Source organism: Macrobrachium rosenbergii, chromosome 3 (genome assembly GCF_040412425.1).
Source record: "Macrobrachium rosenbergii isolate ZJJX-2024 chromosome 3, ASM4041242v1, whole genome shotgun sequence".
Classification (NCBI taxonomy): Eukaryota; Metazoa; Arthropoda; class Malacostraca; order Decapoda; family Palaemonidae; genus Macrobrachium; species Macrobrachium rosenbergii.
The window spans coordinates 69487671-69506460 of NC_089743.1; the positions used below are offsets into that span (position 1 = coordinate 69487671).

At 37.6% G+C, this 18790-nt stretch overlaps 2 protein-coding genes across 2 annotated transcripts in view; one reads left to right on the top strand and one right to left on the bottom strand.

Moving 5' to 3' along the window:
* The window catches only part of LOC136825207 (uncharacterized), a 93897-nt gene that overhangs the window by 38943 nt on the left and 36164 nt on the right, over positions 1-18790 (bottom strand). Inside the window, exons 10-15 of the mRNA XM_067081235.1 lie at positions 18332-18444; positions 18058-18250; positions 9472-9611; positions 9197-9343; positions 2445-2579; positions 2168-2327 (exon numbers count right to left, since the gene is read on the bottom strand). Coding sequence (XP_066937336.1) covers positions 2168-2327; positions 2445-2579; positions 9197-9343; positions 9472-9611; positions 18058-18250; positions 18332-18444 — 888 coding nt within the window. The remainder of the gene's footprint in view (positions 1-2167; positions 2328-2444; positions 2580-9196; positions 9344-9471; positions 9612-18057; positions 18251-18331; positions 18445-18790) is intronic.
* On the top strand, positions 14964-17056 carry LOC136825237 (piggyBac transposable element-derived protein 2-like). The gene is made up of 2 exons (XM_067081274.1): positions 14964-15113; positions 15455-17056. The coding sequence occupies exons 1-2, from the start codon at positions 15097-15099 to the stop codon at positions 16992-16994; spliced, it is 1557 nt and encodes a 518-aa protein (XP_066937375.1). The 5' UTR covers positions 14964-15096; the 3' UTR covers positions 16995-17056.

Consider the following 18790-nt stretch of genomic DNA (forward strand, 5'->3'; position numbering starts at 1 on the left):
GCTTGTGCGCACATTTTTCAATCTTTGCATTTGCGCGCACATTTTCAATCTTTGCATTTTGCGCACATTTTCAATCTTTGCATTTTCGCGCACATTTTCAATCTTTGCATTTTGCGCGCACATTTTCAATCTTTGCATTTTTCGCACATTTTCAATCTTTTCAATCTTTGCATTTCAATCTTTGCATTTGCGCACATTTTCAATCTTTGCATTTGCGCGCACATTTTCAATCTTTGCATTTGCGCGCACATTTTCAATCTTTGCATTTGCGCACATTTTCAATCTTTGCATTTGCGCGCGCATTTTCAATCTTTGCATTTGTGCGCGCACATTTTCAATCTTTGCATTTGTGCGCGCACATTTTCAATCTTTGCATTTGTGCGCGCACATTTTCAATCTTTGCATTTGTGCGCGCACATTTTCAATCTTTGCATTTGTGCGCGCACATTTTCAATCTTTGCATTTTTGCGCACATTTTCAATCTTTGCATTTGCGCACACATTTTCAATCTTTGCATTTTGCGCGCACACATTTTCAATCTTTGCATTTTGCTTTGCACATTTTCAATCTTTGCATTTTGCGCACACATTTTCAATCTTTGCATTTTGCGCACATTTTCAATCTTTGCATTTGTGCGCACACATTTTCAATCTTTGCATTTTGCGCGCACATTTTCAATCTTTGCATTTTTGCGCACACATTTTCAATCTTTGCATTTGCGCGCACACATTTTCAATCTTTGCATTTGCGCGCACACATTTTCAATCTTTGCATTTGCGCGCACACATTTTCAATCTTTGCATTTGCGCGCACACATTTTCAATCTTTGCATTTGTGCGCACATGCACTGCATTAAAGTCAATCACACCCTTAATGTGCGTTTGCCAGTCAGTATCAATTTCTTAAATAGTCATTTGCCTGCCTTCCTCAGTATTTTTTTGTATAAAGAATATCCCAGAGAGAGAGAGAGAGAGAGAGAGAGAGAGAGAGAGAGAGAGAGAGAGAGAGAGAGAGAGAGAGAGAGAGAGAGAGAGAGAGTGTGTGTGTGTGTTTCATAACTTACATTTAAACAGGCTCAAAGGTATCTATGTTTACATCATGATTTTTTTGTTACATTTTAAAAATCTTTAAAGCATACCTGGTAAGCAGGAGTACTGTATTGCAATTAACTTGCATAGTTTTATCCTAACATGATGTGTCCACACCCACACCCACACACAGGTATGTCCATAGTACTTTTCAATGTAATTCTAATTTATGCAGACAGAGACAGAGAGACACAAGTATGTGGTGTTTCCTGAAGTGAGGCTTGTGTACATACATACGCACACATCTAGACAAAAATAATTACATACAGCACAAAAATTGTAAACAATGGATTAAATATACGTACAGTGTGTCAATCAAATACCTCATCACACTGGTTCGAGTACAGTAAGTATTGTTTGTGTACATGTAGTGTCACAACACAACTGGTGTCTCACTTGACATTCTACTCATTGTCAGAACCTCCAAATTCCAATGGTATGTCCTGTACAGTAATGGGATAACAATGTTTCATACTCAATGGTTGTGGTGGTGGTAGGCTAAGGCAACTGCACATAGAATTCTTGAAAAGAAGCAAGTTGCTATCTTTAAAAAATTCATATATAGAACTGTTTTTATACTTTCCACTGATGATTTCTTAACTTTGTAATATATGAAATGCAATTCTTCTACTTTCACCACAGATCTTATGTTTTCAAAACATGCTCACAATTAAAACCTCACATTAATAAATTCATGTCAGTTTTTTAGGTGTGATTAACCATAATTTCCATTAGTATGATCACCTCACTTGAAATATAGATGAAGTAAATAAAAGCATGCAATTACACTAACCAAACCCCTCCGAGTCTCTAAAGCACAGTGTCAATGAACAAAGAATTTTAATCTTAAACATAAATTTAACAAATTAAGACTGGTACATTCCTTTACGTAACTATATTATACAAGGTGGTTAGAATTCTTTTTACTTGCTAGAAATATCCACTTTTCTTAATAAATTTTGCCATTCATCATCTATTATGTAACAATAAGAAGAGTCCATGAAGCTGAGATGCCAGTGCACTATACAGTATAATAAACGCATTCACCATGAAATTTTCATGAGAACTGCTCCAATTACCTGACGTTAGAAATCCATTAATGCGTCCAGGTGGATCCTGGAATCTAGTTGTCAGTCTATCTGCAGATAAATAACCAACCTTCCACCTTCCAGTAATGGTTTGATTGAAGCCATCCATCAAGAAGGTTGATGTAAATGCCCTTAAATCTACTCCATTTAGCTGAAATTTAAGTGATTTTCAATATACAGCATTTCAAGTAAAATAGTATTGCTAGGTCATAACTTAGGTTGTCAAGATGAATGTGATGAACGTAAAAAAAAAAAAAAAAAAACTTACACTGCCAATCTGTATGTAGTCTACCTCTAAATTATCAGTGACCAGTGTTGAAGCATTTATGGGCCCATTGATAGTTTGATTACCACTGAAGCCCAATACCATTGACAGAGGACCTTGCAGACCAGAAATCTCAGCCTGAAAGAATTTGCAAATTAACTATACATTGAACAATAGTCTAAGAATGATTACCACCCTGGATGGCAATAGCTCTGTTTACAAACATGAGATTTATATAACTATACAGTACAGTAATGATGTACCTACATAATTAAAGGAGAGCATGATTATAATTAAGCATAAGAATTATAGAGCAGTCCACTACATTATGTGGTAACTAAGCCCACCTTATTTTTGGTGTGCACAACACCATACATTTTTATTAGCGTCTGTCCTAATTTCTGTATCACTATTTACCTATAAACTGTTCTGACATGCGTTCTAGACACTACACATTCTCAACAAATTCCCACACCCAATTCCCAAAACACATTTCAGTAAGTTGAAGTCTTCCCAATTTTATTTGCCAAACTTCTTAGCCCTTGCTTGCTGAAAATACCAAAGCAGACTACAGGTAGTGCTCGAGGTACGATAATTCATCTTGTGATAATTCAATTTTGCGATGGGGTTAGCAATTAATACCAATATGATTTAGAAAATATTTTGAAATTTCACATGGAAGCAGGCAGCAGTGTACAATCAGGCAGTGAGAGAGACCAAATTACAATAGACCAACTTCTTTTCCTCTCTCTCTATCCCACCTAGTTACAAAACTAAAATGATAAAAGTATTGTTGGTACAAAGTCATACTCTTGCATAAATGAGTACAGCTATAAACAACTGAACGAGATGGTTTTGCTAATAACCGAATCTGATAACAGCTGTTTTTCTTGTATTTCAACTATCGTAGTGTAGTAAATTACCGTAGTTATGTTACAAATGACGTAAAGTAGAAAAGGACACATTTTTACATTATACCCTTATTCACTATAAAGAAAAGATAAAGGAAATATATTGCTAAATTTCAGCTGCAAGTTGTGGCTGAAGCTGAGAAATTGTTCAAGCTGCCAGTGACCATAAATTATTGTGCATCGGCAACACTGATGAAACTACTGTAAAAATTGGAGAGAATTATTTTAATCAAAACAACTTCGCAAGAAAGAACCCATATTACTGCTGTTTTCACACCGATAAAAGATACGTCTGTAAAGCTCGTATTATGATGAAATTGAGTGAAAGTGGTAAACAAAATAGATTTTTTTTTACACAACAAAAAGCCCCCAATGGCCAACGGCATCTTAACGAAAAAAAATTGCTAAATTAATTTCACAAGACTTATTAAAATTATATTTCGACTTAAACTTCATGTAACGAAAAATAACATTGACCCATTTAAAATATCTACAGATCTATTTACGCTAACTAGAAGCAAGAAAAGTGCTCCGAATGAGTTAAATTCGGTGAAAAACTTACCATGTACAGTAATTGATTTCCAAACCAAACACTTACTGCTATGATCGCAAGCAATTTACAATACAAAAGCAACGTGAGAATACATACATTATTATTGGATTCAGTGAAGTAAAGCATAACTTTTTAAAAGATCCATAGAAAAGAGATCTGTTATGTTGAAGTTTGTATATTAATATGTTAGAGTACAGTATAATGTATCCTAGGTTACCGTACTTTTATACGATATACCAGTGTACGCTAAGCTATTTCTTGTTCGTTATTCAATTTCTTTGTATTGAATTTTAAGTCAATCTGCACAAACCTCCAGAATTAGCCGATATTAATAATTACTTACCGTATCTGTAAGGACTATACTTTACAGTGTAGGCTAGGCTACCATATATGAATAGATGGTACTGAATACCCTAGTGTACGCTAGGCTATATTCAAGATACATTTTTTGGAACCTAACCCCACCGAAGTAGGATAATACCTGTACAGTACACCCCCGTAATCGCAGGGGATGTGTACCGCATCCCCCATGAATAGCTAAAATCCACAAATACTTAGAACCCTTCTAAAAACACTTAGAACTGCCTATTTTGATAGTTGAAACACAAAAAATACCTCTAAAAAGCTTATACCCAAGTATTTTAATAGTTTTTTCACAAAAAGTGCATTCAGTCATGAAAATATGAAAATACCATAATTAAGTGAATATTTCAGTGAAAAAACTGTGAATGGGCGAATTTTCCACAAATAATGGGTAGATGCGTTCCACAGAGAAATCCAGGAATACGCGAGTCTGTGAATAGTGAGACTGCGAATATGGGGGTTTACTGTAGATAACTTTGTAGAACACCTTCACAAGGGCACAGTTGTTAATAATCCAAGGGGGGAGCGAAAAACCAAGCTTTGTCCAACTGGTAAGGATACAACTGCTGGAAGTTGGTCCAAGAAGATATTTAACCAAGTGTTGCCAATCCAAGACTGAGACCCAATCTTGTTGGGGCTAACTCCATCACTAAACTTTTATCAAAGTCTGCCCCCATGACTCTCACTCATCCAAGATGATCAATATGATCAGTAAGTCACTGTTCAGTTGAACAGTATCAAGTACATTAATGAATGCACTAGAAATCACACCATCCAGTAACAGTCTCACTAGTGATTACCTCACTGTCACGAGAGTAAATCCCACCTCTTGGGTACTAGTTTGATACACTACTGAAGGCACAAACCTGGGCCACTCTATACCCTAATTTTTGCTGTATACAGTAGTTAGTGGTTATTTTGAAATACAATAAATTTTAAACTAATTATTAAAATACACTAAAAGGAAATTTTTTGAGACCAGGATTTTCTTATCATTATCCATGCCTACAATAATAAAAACAAGCCCCAAACATGGAAGGAAATGCTGCAAGTAAAAAAATATTTTCTTGTAGCATTTCCTTCCATGCTTTTATTTTTGTAGACATGACTAATTATAAGAAATTCATGGTGTCTCAAATTTAATTTAATCTTAGTGCATTTTAATAAAAGCATGTTTAAATTTTCATTTTATACATTTTAGTTTTGACAAATTTTAACCGATTTATGACTACTATAGTTAATGAACTGATATCAGTTTATGGGGAAGGAGGATAGGGAAAGGGGAAGGAGGAGGATAGGGAAAGGGGAAGGAGAAGAATAGGGAAAGGGGAAGGAGAAGAATAGGGAAAGGGGAAGGAGAAGAATAGGGAAAGGGAAGGAGAAGAATAGGAAAGGGGAAGGAGAAGAATAGGAAAGGGAAGGAGAAGAATAGGGAAAGGGAAGGAGAAGAATAGGGAAAGGGAAGGAGAAGAATAGGGAAAGGGGAAGGAGAAGAATAGGGAAAGGGGAAGGAGAAGAATAGGGAAAGGGGAAGGAGAAGAATAGGGAAAGGGGAAGGAGAAGAATAGGGAAAGGGAAGGGAAGAATAGGAAAGGGAAGGAGAAGAATAGGGAAAGGGAAGGAGAAGAATAGGGAAAGGGAAGGAGAAGAATAGGGAAAGGGAAGGAGAAGAATAGGAAAGGGAAAGGAGAAGAATAGGGAAAGGGGAAGGAGAAGAATAGGGAAAGGGGAAGGAGAAGAATAGGGAAAGGGGAAGGAGGATAGGGAAAGGGGAAGGAGGATAGGGAAAGGGGAAGGAGGATAGGGAAAGGGGAAGGAGGATAGGGAAAGGGGAAGGAGGATAGGGAAAGGGGAAGGAGGATAGGGAAAAGGGAAGGAGGATAGGAAAAGGGAAGGGAGGATAGGGAATGGGGAAGGAGGATAGGAAAGGGGAAGGAGGAGAGGAAGGGTGGAGGTGGTTGGGGAGGGGAGGAAAATGGGAAGGGGATGGAGGGGAAAAAGGAGGGAGAGGTTATTAAAAAAAAGGTTTAACCAGACCACTCAGCTGACTACCAGCTCTCAGAGCTGGCCTGAAGGATTAGGATAAAATGGGTGGGGAGGAGGGAGAGGGGATGGGGAGAAGGGAGAGAGGGGATGGGGAGATGGGAGAGAGGGGATGGGGAGGAGGAGAGAGGGGATGGGGAGGAGGGAGAGAGGGGATGGGGAGGAGGGAGAGGGGATGGGGAGGAGGGAGAGGGACTGAAGAGGGAAGGGAAGGACACAGCTAAATTAACACTTGATCGTGTGCTCTGGAAGAGGGGAGGGGGAAGGGGAAAATAGGGAAGGGAGAAGGGGAAAATAAGGAAGGGGGAAATGGAGAAGGAGATGGGAGGGAAGAGGAAAGGGGAGGACACAGCTAGATTAACACTTCATGCGCTCCAGAAGAGGGAAGGGGATGGAAGAAGAGGGAAGGGGATGGAAGAAGAGGGAAGGGGATGGATGTATGATATTTAGGGCAAAAGCCCAGCCAATGGGGCCAAGAAGGTCATTCAGCGCCGTAATGGAGAGAAAATAAATTATGTTAAAGTTATGAATTCATGAAGGAAATTATTAATAAAATGAAGTGATGTGACCAATAAATAAGGTTATGAAGTTTAATGAATGATGTGATATACATAAAAAATTTAATGTCATTAAAATTCTACGTGATGTAATAAATATATTAAATTATAGTTAAATATATTAAATTATAGTTACAAATTTTAACACTTTAAAAAAGATTATAGCAGAAATATTCGCTTCATCTCCCAAAATATCAGACAGGGATTTACCCTGGAAGTATCTTTCTCTTTGGTTAAAATATCTGGGCAGACCACCAGAATGTGCTCCACTGTTAGTGTCTCGTCACAGTAAGCACACTCTGAAGGGCTGCTTCCTTCTAAAATAAACCGATGGGTTAGACGAGTGTGCCCAATCCTCAGTCTGGTTAAAATAACCTGGAAGAGGATGGAAGAGGATGGAAGGGGGAAGGGGACAATTAAATTAACACTTGTGCTTCAGAAGGGGGAGGTGAGGGGGGGATGGAAGACGGAAGAGGGAAGAGGGAAGAGGGAAGAGGAAGAGGAAAGAGGAAAGAGGGAAGAGGAAAGAGAGAAGAGGAAAGAGGGGGAGGGAGGAAAGGGGGGAGGCGGGGGAAGGGGAGGGAGGCAGGAAGGGGGGAGGAGGCAGGAAGGGGGAGGGGGGGGGGGGGGGGAGGGAAGGGGGAGGGAGGCGGGAAGGGGGAGGGAGGCGGGAAGGGGGGGGGGGAGGGGAGGGAGGGGGAAGGGGTGGACAGCTAAATTAATGTGATCATGTGCTGGGGGAGGGGATGGAAAAGGGAAGGGGAAGGGGTTATACAGATTCTATCAAGTCAAAAGTTGTGAAAAATCAGTTTCATACAAATCCTGAGATACTGGGAGAGGTCGCTGTAGGGTCACTGGAGTCTACTGACCTACTGATCATGTAAGGTTGTATTGTCACTGGGATTGGGTAACCATGCAAAATTTCAAGCCCATCGGACAAAGGGAACAAGTTGAAAATTGAGTTACAGTACAAGATTTGTGGACAGATGTAAAGGTCAAAGCACGTAAAAATAAGCAATTTCTCCCCGTCAATTGTCAAATATAAACCCTAATAAGTTCCAACATGACTTCTGTAGAAAAAAGGGCATTCACATCCAGCCCTTAATTTTCACAAGTTAGTTTTAGGAAACTAAAGTTTGAAAACCTGTTAGGGTCTTTTATTTTGTTCACTTAATGCAGCAGGTACTCAACAAATTGTCTAGCATACTGGAAGGGATTTTGGGTGCTGATGATAAGTTGTGTTCTGTCTCTAGGAAACACGAAACCGGGCAACAATCTATTCTTGACTACTTGTTAGTGACCTTTACACCTTTATGCAATGCATCACAAGTGAAAACAGAAAATAACAGTAATGAGTTTGGATCATCATCTGCTGTCAAAATATTCTCAGAGAATACACTCAATGGAATACTAATGTTTTGTGATGTACCAAAACTGTCCTTTCCTTCCTAATTCTTTAAGGAGACTACAGTAAGGTCAGTTTGCAAAAGCTTACTATTCCAAAATTCATGTAGTGAAACGTTTACAGTATTTGCTTCAACTCCATAAGGTATGTACACAAGTACAGGTAAACCTGAATATGATTTTCAACCTTAACTAGAATAAACTGTCCTGACAGCAACAATAGCCTGGTAGTCAAATAGTAATTGCTTTGCCCTAAGCACAGCTTGCAAAAATTTAAGGATAGCATGAAGAGCAACCAAGAGAATTTCCCAGACAATAAGCAAAACCAGAAGTAGAACTACATCTTAGCTAGCCTGGCAGTAACACTACAAAAGGACATCCATATTATATATGCAAACAAGCATGTGACGTAGAGGTTACTAGCCCCTTTAAATTGTCAGCCCCATCCAGGTAATTGCAATACAAATTTTATACTCTAGTACAGGCATGCCCCACTATCCCATATCCCCCATCAAAACCTATACTCTCATCACAAGAGCTCTATAAAGGGCACAGTATCTTGAAACTTCTCTTATATGAAAATCAGCCAGAAAATGCCCCATAACTTAAAAATTTAAGATTAATTTACTACTATGCCTCTAGTTTGGGTTGTAAGAATTTGAGTTATAAATTGGTGCAACATGCATGGCCTTCTCATCCTTTACCCAACCCAAGTGAAGACTACACTTTCATGAAATGCAAGTAAATGGAATCCATGCTTCACTAATACACAAAGCAGCCAAATTCTGTACCAGATTGCTTCACATTCCTCCAGCTTGCAATCTCCGAAACCAAAATAACAGCCAATTCACCTAACTGTTTTAAAATGGCAAATTGGAACTACTAATTTTTGGTGCAATCAAAACTATTACTGTAAATACTTGCCTCCAAGTTGTTAGTGATGGCTTCTATCTCTGCTAAAGACTGATTTGAAGAGTCTGGCTGATTGATATTTACAATATTCACTATATTTGTAAATTCTGCAGTACCAGTCACAGTTAGCTCTGTAAACACAATGGGTCCACTCCAAACCTGTTTTAAAGACAGATTTAAATAAAACTTCACTTGCTAAGATTAATTCAAGAAAATTCCAAAAGAAAAGCCAAAATTTTAATGTAACAAAATTGCACCTTACAATTACCTCAGACATTTTACCTTACCTGATCATGATCTACAGTCATTAGCCTATCATTAACAACAATGTCTTCTAGATAAGAAATGCTCAGTTTCCTTCCTTCCAAAGTTCTGTTTAAGTCACGAAGACATTCAAGTAATGTATCTCCTTGTCCTTCTGTAGTACCTAATAAAAAAAAAAACTGGCAATTCTAGTAAAAGTATTTTAAAGTTATATTAAGAAAAACATGTGCAGCATTAACCTAATGTTATTACCACAAGACTTCTTGTTACTCAGAGCAGACCAACACCCAACAAAAACTAATCCCCATTAAATACTACAATGAAATTTTACTGCAACATTAAACAACACAGTAGTGTCCTTTTCAGTTATTCTGAAATTGGCCACTTGAAACACAGTTCCCATAATCTGACTGGTAAAAAAACAAAAACTGTAAAAAAATAAGTATTAGTACCACAACAAAATCTTTATGGAACACTTGCCTACTAATGCATGAAAACTTGGTATGTTGTCCATGACTTTTCTTACACAATTTCATACACTTTTGGACAGATTCCATCAAGTAGAAATCCACCATTTAAAGGGATTGGAATTTCTCCCTCACCAAACTTTGGAAGAGTTGCTAGTGATAACATGAAAGTGATTTGTCAGTGAACAAAAATTTTCCACTCATTTCAACCCCATTCTCTATGAGCATTAACATAAGAATGCCGTTTCTGTTTCTGGGTCTCAGTTAAGTACAGCTTCTTTGTCGCACACCTTAAATCCAAGCTGCTTATTCAAATAATACTTAATGGTAATGAACCGAGCACCCACTCTTCACGATGTTAAAGGTCCTAACTGAGCACCTACAAGAGAGTTCACGATTTCTCTCCTTAAGCTGCCTGGTCTTGTTTTGTTCAATCCCACTATGATGTTAAAGGTCCTAGAGGATATCAAAACTTTCCTCCCCCATCTTGTTTGTATGTTGATACATCACTTCCTCCTCCCTCCCAGTACTACTAGAGAAGGTCCTGTATTGCCCAAGGCTTCACACCAGTCTGTTGGCTAATTTCACCAGTCTTTAAACCTAATTTGTAGCACTCAATATATACCATGTCATGTGATGTAAAGTATAAGGCCTTGACAAGTAAGATTTATGAGAAATCTTACCATCTGACAACTATTGGGCTAAATTTCAGAGTGAAGGTCATTCCTGCATTCTGCTTGGAGACTGATCTCCCACCCAGATCCCCCTTCCCTCTTTTCCTTGACATTTTCCCTATTGCATGAGTGAAAAGGGCTCATTTGCCAGTTAGTAAATTTCTCTGGTCTTTTTTTTTTTCTATGCAGCTTTGAACCTTGCTGATACACAATTGTAGACTTAGGTCCAAACAGGAAAAACCTGATAGTGAACACTGATTGGTAATTTTCCCCCTTTCCCTCACCCCAACATCCCTACATTTCCCTTATTGTGTGGGACGAGAGGGCTCGGTTGTCATTTAGTCAATTAACTCCAGGCTTATTTTTTTCCCATGGATTTTCAAAGCATTCTGAAGCACAAATATATAGATATGGCATATCATCAATCCTGGGCTCTGCCAAAAATTGACAGGATCAGTCCCAAAGTTATCAAATTATGTAAGAAAAGTTATGAAGAACATACCAAATACTATATTGTTGCATTAATAGGGTAGGGTTCCTTGAAAGTTTTATAGCTCTAGTACAGATACTTTTTTTTAACACTTTTTGGCCTGCAATTGCACCCAAACTGCAAAGTCAAATTACAGGTACTGTAAAATTACCACTTTTTGTAAAGAGTGGCAAATTTAATTCAGATATGTCCAAAAAAATGAACACCATTCAAAAGTTTTCCAAACTATGGAGACGCCTTCCAATTAATGTGTATAAATTAAATTACTGCCAATATACTTGAGAAACTAGTCCTGGCACAACCCACCTAAAATGGGTCAGCCAAGGAAAATCCTAAATATCTTAATTACAGAAATTCAATGCAGCAGCAAATTTAGAGTAAACATGGCTTAACAATATAGAATGTTTGTTTGACCAGCTAGTTGAGTAACAGCTTGATATGAAAAATCACCCCTCATACAAATCTGGATTCTTACCAAGTGCACACGCAGCACCTTCACTAGACTCACATCGATTAGAGACTTTTTATTTCACATTCTAGGAATACCACATTGATTAGACAATTGCTTTATTTCACCTTCTAGGAATTCCACAACTGTTGCCAAGACTACAACCCTTTTAACTTTCTCAACCCTTAGGATGAGACTTCTGTAGGATGTCCTCCAAGACGGAGCTTATAGTTTTTTATATCTGCAAACTATAGCAAAAATTTACCAATAAACTCACTTTCCATTCCATAAACCACAGTCAGGATAACATGTACTTGAGGACCAACCAAGGAATACGATACCATTGTGGTTTCACACAATTTATTCACCAAAATATCACCAGTAGCAGTCATGCATGAATAAAGGTAAAATGAACTCTCACAATTACAATTTAAGGAAATCATAAAAATTATACAAGAGCATAATTAAATACTGTACGCACTCAGACAACTGGAATGAAATATACCTAAGTCTCTCACAGAATGAGAACTTCAGTATAGTAAATCTCCAATAGAAGTTTACTCAGGGGTAATGAGAATGAGATTCCATCATGAATCATGAAGTCATTTTACTTTCACCGAGGACATTATCCCAACTACAGACTTCACACATGCAATAAGAATGCACATAATCACTAGATTTTCACTGATGCCATGGAATGAACCATTCAATACAATGTTCAACACAGATCAGTTTAAGTTACTACTACAGGAGAGGACTTTACACTTTTCATAAGAAGTTGAATGCCTCCATGAACTTCTGAAAAAGGCAAGGCAGGAACAGGATGAGTCCAAGAATTAATATACTTTACTAGATGACTATAAAAACCCAAGTTAAGTTTTAGACCCACTGACAAGCATCAGTTGGTATGAGACTGCCAACAGGGCTGGTAACTCACTCAGGTAGGGCCAGCAAAGAACCCTGTCTCGAGGGTCCTTGACTCTCAGATTAAATAATTCTAAGCAAATTTTGCACCACTTCAGCTTACTCCCTAGCAGGAGTAGTTGGCTTTTATGATTGGTTTTTATGAGAGTTTCCTTGTGTTTCTAATGCTCAAAGAATGGCTCGCTTCATTATTTGTTTTGGCATATGCTATACGACTATTGCCCTTCTTGGGAGTGAAAATCGAGAGCTAGGGAGGAAGAAAACCTAGCAGCTGCACTAAGAAATAATTGTTACAAGAGGGTGGAAAGTAAATAGTAAATATGAACAGAGGTACCTTAAAAGGAATGAAAAGGGTTGAAGAGAGGGGTTGAAGGGAAAGAACCTTAGGTAATGTCTGCAGAGCACCGCATGAAAAGCATTGATAGCACTACACCCCTGTTAAGAAATACCCCTGTTTACTCCAACCCACCCTATCCAGGCTTGGGACATAAAAGGCATTGTCACTGCTAAGAATATATAACTTAAAATTCTGGAGGCCATTCGCCAAGAGAAATTCCTCATGCACTTTCACACCAGCCCCCAATAAAAAAATTCTGCAAAACTTCATTGACCATATCCATCCTCCACTTTTTTTTCTAGAAGCAAAGTCAAAGGAAATCCCTGATCCCAATACCATATAGCATCCCTCAATTTCAACATTGTTCCTCCCCCTCCCTGGCTCTAATATTCTTTGTTCCCATTTAATCCTGAATCTGCAGACCCACACCACTTCATTCTTACCCCCCTCTCTGGAATATTCCTGAAGCTCAGTAAAAGGAAATCTGATCCCTAATCCATCCCTCAATTTCCTGCAAAATTAAAACTAATCTGCTCTTTAACACTGAGAAATATAAATACTTACCGATTAATAAAATTTACAACCACATGCAGACACGAGGAGCCTTTTACTAGAGTACAAGGCTAGCTTTGATAGTGATGTCTCATCACATCAGGCCTACATGTCTCATATCCACTTAAATCAGCCAAAAATTTAGATTAATTTCTGGCCTACATCCACTAACATGCAGCATACTAGCAAAAATCTCAATTATGGCAATATTAGCCTAAGAGCTCAATTATATAAATTTAAACTGCTTATTCTTTCATCAGTTTGTATTTACTTAAGACTCACTTTCATTAAAAATAATTTTTTACAAGTCTATACCGTATTCACCAGAAAAAAAAAGGCATGGTAATGCGATTTTCTTAAAACGCCATTACAGGTACTATAATGCACGACAAGCATTTTGTAGCGGCCTTTATCTGAAGGTAGCAATGGATAATCTAAATATACAGTTTGGCATTAACATATTTCAGTTAACTAATGGAACCATATTATACCAATCAGAGGCAGAGCCTTGATGGTGTCAACAGCACACTGGCAATAAATTGTTATCCTCTTCACATCTGCTAAACTCCAAAGAAAAACCTAGTCATGTGAGAATTCAGGAATGTGCATAATACTGATTAAGCTAAAATTGAGGCCAAATTAATATGCCAACTCCTGAAGTTGAAAATTGAAGGGGTAAACTTGCAAGTCTCCCTCTACAAGAGGACAAGCATCAACTGCTAAATTACTTACAATATATTCACCTCCCTCCAGAAAAACCATGTCGAAATACATCAAGAAATTTGTCATCTGTTGGTGAAATTTTTTTCATTTTTGACTATTCCACAAGGAAGTCCAAATGGTTTGCTTGTTCAATGACACTACCTAATACCAATTTAGCTTCTACACTAGAATTTTGGCATTACAATTTGATCTTGTATATCATTGTAACCTAACATTTTACTGGTTAAACATAAGCAAATGTCAATGCAACACCCACATAACCCAGCAAAAAAAAAAAAAAAAAGATAAAACAAAGCTTTTCCTTTCTTCATATCCCTGCCCCTCGCAGGTCCAATATCCCATACGTTTAAATCCAAAACCCTGAGAGTTCTGGCATTTAGCACCAGTACATTAACTTTCTTCCCTGCCTGCTGCCCTGACATTAAGTCATGCCAATTTCCCTTAACCCATTAACGCCTGACCTACTATATATAGTAGTACAATTGCTAGGACAAATTACACCCCAATTTTTTATTTTTTTCTTATTGTTTTGCATATTCCTGAGTTCTTTTCAATCTAATCAATAATATAAACAGGAGTTTTTCTTTGAAGTATCCATATTTTTCTATTTTTTGACAAAATACCAAAGATATGTAGAATGTTTTTATATATTCACATTTTTTATTTGAGCTCATGGTTACATAAGTTCATTAAACATCTTTATACTGATACATATCATGACGCTGAAAACCATGAATCAATTCATATATCAGAAATTGAGATAGCAATTGAAGCATAAATATTACAGGCTATTTTTCATTACCTACTATATATAGTAGGTCAGGCAGATATGAAGACAAAATATGGAACGGACAGGAAAAATCTTAGAAAAGTATCACCCTAAAGCAAATTGGTTGTTTCTTCATTAGAATAAACTGCTTGTTCGCTATTTTCTGGTCCTTGGATGCATACCTCGTTGCTGGTGAAGTGACTTTCCAGCTAACAATGCCTCGGTAGTTTCAAACTTTCAGTTCCCTGTTACTATCTCAGCAGAATGGACCAGCGTAAGAAGTAAGTTATTTTGTTTTTCATGTGTCTAAAAAGTTCATTATATATGAGTAAATATTTTTCGGTTGTCCTATATTACCAGTGAATTTTCAGCTTACATGATATAAGACAAAAACTCTCTCTCTCTCTCTCTCTCTCTCTCTCTCTCTCTCTCTCTCTCTCTCTCTCTCTCTCTCTCTCTCTCTCTCTCTCTCTCTCTTCTTCTTTTCTTTCTCTTTCTTTCTCTTCTCTCTCTCTCTCTCTCTCTCTCTTCTCTCTCTCTCTCTCTCTCTCTCTCTCTTCTTTTTTCTTTCTCTTTATTCCTCTGTTCTTTGTTCTTTTAAAATTCTAATTTTTCTTTTCAGAAATTTGAATCTACAGGAAATACTGGACATTTTAGATGAAGAGGAAAAGGATCCTGTTGCAATTTTTATTACTCCTCCCGAAGTCAGAGAGGATTCTGATGAAGACTCGGCGGAAGAAGATGAGGGTGGCTTAGCTGACAATCTAAATTCCAATCAACTAAGAGCCTCTGCTGAAGCAGTCTTTCATGATGGGAGAGTCTTAGGTGAAGATGATGATGAAGTGGAAAACAGTAATGTCAATTGTGCAGAGGAGCAGCAAGAATCAAAGAAAAGGAAAACAAGCCAAAAGATGTCTCTAGAATATAACTGGAAAAAAACAAGTAATATTCGATTTTCAGTCAATCAAACACAGTATGATAAACCGCCACCTGCCATAGATTTGAAGGGAAAGTCACCTGTGGAGAAATTTGAATATTTCTTTGATGAAGATATAATGAACATGATTGCCAAGGAATCTTGCAGGTATGCTTGCGAGAAAAATGCACAGTTTACCATCTCTGTTTCGGAACTGCGAGTGGCCTTTGGCATTCTCATACTCTCAGGATACCACACATTACCAAGTCGCCGCTTATACTGGTCTTTGGATGCTGATGTTGGAGTCGAACTCGTTGCTAAGGCAATGTCACGTGATAGATTTGAAGAAATATTACGGTTTCTGCATTTCACTGATAATCAGGCACTAAACAAGGATGACAAACTGGCAAAAATCCGACCTCTAATGAACCATTTGAACACAAAATTTGCCATGGCTTACCCTATGGATCAACATATAGCACTTGATGAAGCAATGATAGAATATTTTGGTAGGCATGGATGCAAACAGTGCATTCGGAATAAACCTGTGAGATTTGGATTTAAAGCTTGGTGCCTAAATTCGCCACTTGGATATTTAGCTACGTTTGATGTATACCAAGGGACAGCCTTCGGGTTGAATCGTCACTATGAAGAAAGGTTTGGAAAAGGTGGGGGCACTTTGATGATTTTATTCGAAAAACTACCAAGTCATATCAAAGATATACCAGTGAGGTTTTACTTCGACAACTACTTCACAAGTTTACCTTTAGTAAATCACCTACGAGAGATAAACTATGGAGCAACTGGAACAATAAGGGACAACAGAATTCCGAAGACTTGTCCTATAAACTCCACAAACGAAATGAAGAAGGTTCCTCGAGGAGATACGGATGTTGTTGTGGATAGTATTCACAAGATCTTGTTGGTACGCTGGAAGGATAATGCAGTAGTTTCAGTGGTATCAAATATTTCTCCTGTTTATCCTCTGGAAAGTGTATCTCGATGGTCAGCAAAGGACAAAAAGAAAATTAGTGTAAGTCGACCTTATCTCATCGGGGATTACAACAGGCACATGGGTGGCACTGATAGGATGGACCAAAACATCAATTGTTACCGTATATCCATTAGAATGAAAAAGTGGTGGTGGCCTATATTTTCTTGGGTGATTGATGCAACGATTCAGAACTGCTGGCTTCTGCATCGTGTTGATGAAAGCAACCTTCCACTGTTGTCATTCAAGCGCTAAATTGCAAGGACATACCTTCAGCAGGCAGAACCACGTTTGGGAATAGACCGGCCAAAACAGTCATCTCGGGTTATTCCAGATGTACGTTATGACAATATTGGTCACCTCGTCGAACCCCTTGGAAAACAGGCCTGGAAATGTGCTCTATCTTCTTGCAAATCTCGTCCTTCGCAAGGGTGTATGAAGTGTGGAGTTCCATTGTGTGTGAAATGCTTTGTTGAGTATCATCGTCGTGCTCTTTAGAACACTGCTAATTATAGTATCTGGTTTGTTATTGTGTGATATCACGGAATTTATCTCAAAATTTAAGTAAGAATGAAGTTTCTCTAAAGCATGAACCAGTTTTATTTCTATTTTATTCTACAATATCACAATTTTCTGTTAAACATTTCACTTGTAGAAGTAAGAATTATTATCCATTTCACATATTCAAATACTGTCAGCACGTGCAAAAGTAACAGGGCTTACAAATGCAACAAATTTTAGCAGTAAACTGCAATATTTCTTTGTATTATTCCGTAATAAACGCATTAATATTGAGTGTCTTGTTTCTAATACATCCTCCTAGTAATGAAAAATACCAATAAAATTTTATTATAGAAAATAGTCTCCTCAATAAAAATGTGTACCCTTTATCTGCCTAACCTACTATATATAGTAGGTCCTATATATGGACAAATACCATGAAAAATCATCAAATATATGATAATACCATATAAATATACATATTAAACTTAAATAATAAAACAAATTAAGAAAAAAAAAATTCAGGCAGTAATGGGTTAAGGCATGTCTACCATCTGGTGTCCTCAGCAGTAAAATTTCTTTCATTGCTTTTAAAACGCTAATTTCAAGAACTCAACTTGCCTTTCCTTGCACTATAGTTTAATTGTCAACTGCCAACTTTCAGCAAAAAAGAATTGCCTGCAAAAAAACTGTCCTAATCCATTTCCACATTACAGCACCAATGTATAGACATCCTAGCCTCTCGAGTAAACTACCCAGGATTTTGGTAAACCATTAGAAATACACTAACTACAGATACATCCACAAAAATACTCACCAAAATCCACTTCACGAAAAGTCAGTATTCTCCTTTCAAGCCTATTCACATCACTGACACAGATGTAGTAGACGTAGTAAGTTTGGTCTGTTACTATTCCACGAATACTTAAAACAGATGAACAACTAGTAACCACAGAGAGGGTTTCAAAGTAATGGCCTGTGAAGTCATCAGCATACACAGTAATGACACCCTGTAACATGGAAAATTTTATTTTTATGACAATTTCCAACTAAATTACAAATTTTGAAGAACAAACATATCATAATCTTACCCTGTCAGCAACAAATATAACAGTTTCAAGATTCCTCAGAGTGATGAAACCAACGGAAGCCAATGGAGACAGCAAACCAGTATGCAGCACCTGCCATTCAACTAGCTGTGAGTCTGAAATTTAAAATTTCTTTATCAGATTAAATTAAATACTTTTATCCAACATTAAACACTACAGCTCCAATGGAAGGTTGAACAATCACAAGAGCCTCAATGTAGTTTGAGAAGGGGTACATAAGGAAAATTACCAATGGTGAGGCCTAGCTTAGATCAAATAAGTTCTAAGACTAAGTTACACTGCTCAATGACTGCTACCCATAAGATTTATTAAACTCTGAAGTTACCACTACATTCTTTTAAATCAGGCAAAAATGCACCGAAATCATGGACAGCAACCTTGACTATGGTTGGTTGAATGTAACATGTCCAAATACAGGTAGTCTCCGGGTTATGGCAGCTC